Source organism: Rhagoletis pomonella, unplaced genomic scaffold (assembly GCF_013731165.1).
Source record: "Rhagoletis pomonella isolate Grant_MI unplaced genomic scaffold, Rhpom_1.0 Rhpom_scaffold_00007, whole genome shotgun sequence".
Taxonomy (NCBI): Eukaryota; Metazoa; Arthropoda; class Insecta; order Diptera; family Tephritidae; genus Rhagoletis; species Rhagoletis pomonella.
The window spans coordinates 42070093-42076110 of NW_023458561.1; the positions used below are offsets into that span (position 1 = coordinate 42070093).

General features: G+C 35.1%; 1 protein-coding gene across 1 annotated transcript in view; it reads right to left on the minus strand.

Annotated features, from left to right (window-relative positions):
* Positions 1-613: 613 nt before the first annotated feature.
* The window catches only part of LOC118743834 (RING finger protein nhl-1-like), an 8053-nt gene continuing 2648 nt past the window's right edge, over positions 614-6018 (minus strand). The window contains exons 2-4 of the mRNA XM_036476598.1: positions 3108-3267; positions 1528-1668; positions 614-748 (exon numbers count right to left, since the gene is read on the minus strand). Coding sequence (XP_036332491.1) covers positions 614-748; positions 1528-1668; positions 3108-3267 — 436 coding nt within the window. The remainder of the gene's footprint in view (positions 749-1527; positions 1669-3107; positions 3268-6018) is intronic.

Consider the following 6018-nt stretch of genomic DNA (forward strand, 5'->3'; position numbering starts at 1 on the left):
AAAAAATATTAAAAATTTTGCAATTTTTTAGCCGCTCAAAACTTGCACTTATTTTACTAAAATTTCAGAAGCCTACCCAAAATTAAAAAAAATCTGATACAAAACTTAAAATTTTGATCATACCTAATATATATTTGTTGAATTTCTCTAAATTCTGTGTAAACTTTGAACGTTTGATTTATATGATTTTGGTTAAAACATAAACCGTATTAAAAAAAAAAATAACAAAAAATTTTAGCTTCAAAAACATTGTAAATATTGTAGTAGCGTTGTATAGGCTAGCTTAAGTAATAGATTAATAAATCATGTAAATCATTGTAATAGTGTAATAGTCCCTTTAGCATATTTTTAGTACACGAATAGTGTAACTAGACCTTAAGATATAGTTATAAGACACCATCTTGTGAAAAGAAAAGAATAAAAGAGGACATTCCAATTTGAGCAGCGAAAGGAGAAGGTGTTTTATTTAAAACCCGGCTACCACTTTATTAACTTAAACCTGTACATTTCATTATTGTTGTTATTAGGGCATACTAACATACTTTCTAGGAGCTATATCTATTCAACTAATCCTTAAGAAGTCACTCCTACCTTAGGCTGTTCAGAAAAACATCTATTGGATTATATCTGGCTCTTTTGAGCGTCCTCCCATGTTCCGTGTACTACTACGGATACAGGACGCGTTGGGCTCCACATTTTGCGATGATAAGGCAACATTCTTTGTAGAAACGAAATCGCCATTAGTTAACTGTTATACGTGGCACAATATGAGGGAAACCCTTTGTGTATTGCCAGAAGGTACTCCGTTGAACCACTTTTGCCCAAAAGATCCAATCGATAAGATGCAATTAGTTGGTTTACTACGAAACTAAGTCTTTCGTACAATATCGTTGATAGCGTCATATAATTAATGTTGGGAAGTCTTATCCCACTGTAATTGTCTCTAACAGCAGGATCTGCCTTCTTTCGAATTTAGCAACGTAAACTGAAATTCTGATTTCGCGGCATGTATTCATCAAATTATGTGCCCTATGAGCTCTTTGCCGCCGGCTTTGAAGAGCTTAGTCGATATTCCTTCGAGAGGTTTTGTTGTTCTTAAGTCTCATTATTGCTACGGAAATGATGTCGAACAGAAATGAGAAGCTTTTTTAGCTATAGCTTTGATTCAAAAGAACAATTATTTATCCAAATACATAAAAATAAAACTTGGTGAATTCCTAAGTATTTAGGAGTGCTGTTACTCCGGTGAAAATATCTTTCCTCCAAGGCTGTCCAAAAACAAAATGGTATGATGAAGAGCAGAATTACTTGAACGCGCTTGCTGTTAATTACTGGTGGCACTTCTTAAAGGAGAGAGGTAATTAGAAAAATACATTTCCAATGGCACAAACCTACAAACAAGATTAGGGACATTTTACACTAAAAAAATTTCAAATTTTTTCAAAACACTTTTCACTCTTAGCTAGCGATATGTTTTTTTTGTAAATGTTAAGTTTCTCTTAATACTTGAATTAAATATTTCCTCACCTGAATTCGATGATTATTGGAATCGGATACAATAACACGATTCGTATTCGAAACAGCGATGTAGTGTGGATGTTCTAGTTCTCCTTCCAAGGGACCGAGTTTTCCAAATTTACCAACGAAGGTGCCGTCAGATTGAAACACCTGTAAGAAGAAAGTTGTTTAGAGAGAATGCAATGGCTGTATGATGTCGGTTACGTATACGCCACGTCGTATAGTAGAAAAAAGCATTAGTATGTAGATGTATGTATGTATGTATATATGTATGTACGCACTACCCAGCAGTATTTGAGGTAAGAGACTGCAAATTCACTATAATATTTAGTACGAAAAAGCCATGAAACGCAGTGCAGCAATCAATGCCTTCAACAAACAGTAGGAAATAAGAGCTGTTTTCCAACTGGAAAATACACTTCGGTAGTTATGTAACACTTTCGTACCGCTTAGGGATGCGAAATTAATGTAAAATCCAGGAGATTTTAAATGTTGAGAAGGGAGTGAAAGATTAACAAAAGTACACGTATGTGTGTATGCATTTGTGCTACCACAATTGTATGTACATTAGGGCGGGTCAATTAGTATGGGAGATTTTTTCGAATATGCGCGTAGAGCACAGAAAAATTCTACATGTAATTCTAAGCAAATTTGCCGAAGAAACCATGGGTCTAAAATCAATTTGGAGTTTGCCAAATTTCGAAAATAGATTTCTTAGCATTTTGCAGTAGTGCCATGAATAAGTGCCTCAATTTGTGTAAAAACATGCTTCATAGAGTTCTCCGTTATGGGGAATCCATTTCTGCACTTATCTTTTTCATAAAACTTCCACCAGAGGGCGCAACATTGAAATTTTTACATTTCCTTCCAAACCTATTTTCGCGATTTGGCAAACGCAAAATTGATTTTAGTAAAAAAATATTGACCCACCCTAATGTATATAAATACGTATGTATTTATATCACTTTGCAAAAATTTGCAAAGAAATGAAAAATAAGAGAAAAACCACAGATATTTTACTCATTGCTTCCTTTTGTAATCCCTACTTTTCATTGCTGCTCTAGCCATTGATAACCGTAGCAGCCCATCTTTTACTTTATTCGATTGCCTACTGAAAGGATTGATTGGCAGCGATTGAATTGGCATAGCCAAATGGACTGTCAAGTAAGAAACCAAACGACAATCCTACCAATCAAACGAAAAAGGCAGGCTGCAATGATGTGTAACAAGAAGACAGTTGCAGTGATTAATTGCAAATATTTACATATACACAATACAATTGGAAATTGTATGAGTAAGAGTGTGAAAGCATAGAATTTGAAATTAATTTTAAATCTTCGGATTTCGCTCGAAATTTAATAAAATGTAATTTTTTTTTTTTTTCAATTACTATTATTTCAGATAAACTGTGTTAACCCACATAAACGTAAAAGCGTTTGTAAGAGTATTTTATATGCAAATTCGTTTAAATCTCAAATTTTTCATTTGTATGCATAGGTGTATACTCGTATGTTGGCATTAAGTGTTTACTTAAATATTTACTTAAGCTTGTACAAATATGTACGCAAGCAATAAGCCTATTTACTCACCTGCACACGATGGTTTTCTTTGTCACAAACATAAATGAAACCCAATGAATCGGTTGCTATGCCCCAGGGATAATTGAATTTGCCATCGGTGGTGCCCTGTGAGCCAAATGCGCGCAAAAAGCGTCCTTGTGGATCGAGTACTTGTATGCGATGATTATATCTAAAAAGAAAAAAAACAACAACAACAAAGAAATTATACACATATGAAGAATTCAATATATAAATCTGACCAAAATATCGAGCCCTAACCGCCAAAATAACGTAAGAGATATTTTTTTCAAAATCTTCTTTTTGATGCAGAAATATTCCTAGAGAATCTAGATGCATTTCTGCATCAAAAATAAAATTTTGAAAAAAATATCGCTTACGTTAATTTGGCGGTTAGGGCTCGATATGTTTATAATTATATACTTAAAAACCCAGCTTACTTGGGTGGTCGTTTAGGTATGTATTGTGCTGTATCAAAGAAAAATCTTATAATTGTGTGTCTTTATTTAGCTATAGCTGCAGGCAAGGGGTGGGTGAGCCCATCTTTGATCTGGTTACTTTTTTACTAGTTTAAGCACTTAAATTTAACAATAGAGTATAGTGGAGCATCTGGATATTCACTTACAGTTACCCAACTATACTCAATTCGTACTCCTACAACCGCTTTTGTGCAACCTGGGCAACGTGAGAAGCCCATGTGCGACATACGGCCACTAATTCGAGTAGAGCTACTCTGACCGAACATTTAAGGGCCCACCAAAGACTGAAGCGTCTGCTTACCTTCAGATGCGGCTGCAAGTAAGTGCCTGTCTGGGAACAAACGGCTCGCATTGTTAATGTACCCTTACCATTTCCAAGCCACAGAATTTGACTGTACGCAAGGTTTGAGACGAGCCACTTAAATTCCCTCTCCGAGAAGGTGCCTCGGACCGGCCGGTTAATATCCCAACTAGAACAAATGCAAACCTCACAGCCACCGAAGAGATGCAATGGAAGGGGCAAGATAAGAAGGCAATAAATACTTGCGACGTCCACTGCAGCAGAGAAGTAGAGAAGCTTAAAAACTCGTTGGCAAATTTGTAGTGGAAGAAAGCCTTCGTCGCCAATTACTGCCGCTCACTCCAGTGAACTCACAATTTTGTATGTATCATCCAAAAGAAATTCATTCCGTAAGAACTTTGCTACGTCTTAGTAACTTTGCAGCAGATATTGTAAAATAAATATTTTAAGGTTTTTAGACACTTAGTCTCAAAGTTGCCATATGAAATCCGGAGTTACCAAAAAGAATAAAAGTCGCCAATTTTTTTAAGATTTTACCAAAGTGGCAACCGTGACCGAGCCGGCAACAGAGAGAAAAGAGATTTTTTGTAATGTTAATTTTATTAGAAATGTTAAAATATACTAAATGAAAAATGTATAACAATTTAGCTCATTAATTTTTCTCTTTTTAACCGCCCTAAAAAAAAGGAGGAAGTTATCAATTCGTCGGAATGTTTTTTTTTTCTTTTGGTATGTTACCGCATAACTTTGGACCACGTCAACCGATTTCTATAGTCCAATTCTAATTGGGGTTGGATCATGAAGAAATTAACGCTACTCATAAAGTTTTATATGAAGATTAAAAAGTTAAATTCCAAATATTTATTAAGTAAAATTAATTATTATTATAAGATGGGTATCAATAGAAATGGGTTTGGAAACGATTTATTTCTGAACTGTATTCAGAAAGGTTGCCACGTATTTGAAAAATTAAATTCAACTTAGTTCATCAATAAATTTAATTTGAATATAAAAATGTCAAACGTAAGAGTTTTATGAAGATTTAGGCTTAGAAATACTTTTGAAAAGGGTTGCCACCTGTTTGAAAAGTCGAGTTTAATTAACTTTTATATGTGATATGCACATGATATATTTAAATATGAGTATCCAGTGAAAGAGTATTATGAAAGCTTTAGTTTGCAAATGCAGTTGATTAGGGTTGCCACCTATTCGAAAATTCCTATCTATGTAACTGTGTGTATATATAATACGCGAAGGCATTTTTTGTGAACAGATCGTTAAAATATCCTAAAATTAATGTTAAATTAAAGAGCTTAACCCGCAGATCTGAAATAACGTTTTCTTTTTTTGAAGTTAAAACTCTTTTTGTCGGTAGAGGGTGATTTGAAACTAGAGAAACCGAACCATGCGAGACTTTTGTGCACTGAGGAGCGGCAGGGGGGATTTAGATGAAATTTGGCAGACGGATCGCTTATTATATTGTATTTTTTTAGGTTTTTGAATAGGGTTGCCAGTTCTTTAAAATTTTAAATTCAAATAAATACGTTTTATTTCCCATTGCGCCATTCTTTTCGTATACCTTTATTTGGGTAAAATAAACTTCACATTTTCAGGTAATTTCCATAAGTGATTTTAGTACATATGTATGTACTCGTAACTCATGCCTGCATGCTTTTAACCGGCTCAACTTTTTGATTTCCGCCGAATCGTAGCACAAGTAACAAATTCAATTACCCGCCGCCTGGCTTTTAATTACGTGGAAAACAACTGCCATGAAAAGCCATCGCAACAATACTAAAATGCAAATAAATTTTCGAAACCGAAAGTTTTCCTCATTTCCGGCGTAAACGTTGACTGAATTGAAATTAATTTTGTCATTATTATGCCGGATTAAGCGACGAAAAGGGAGTTGCTTGCTGCCAACGGCACCAACGGCAAACCGGAATTCCACAACAGTCATTGGCTTTTGCTTTATAACGCGTCTTTTATCCGCTTAACATTTACATTCACACAGACACACACAGGCACAGTGGCGAGCAAAAAGGAAATTCTCCCGCAAGGATGCGCGGCTTGGCACATGTGTGCGTGTGTTTGTGTGTGTGTGTGTGTGTGTGTGTGCCTTACTGTAGGCGTAACTACTATC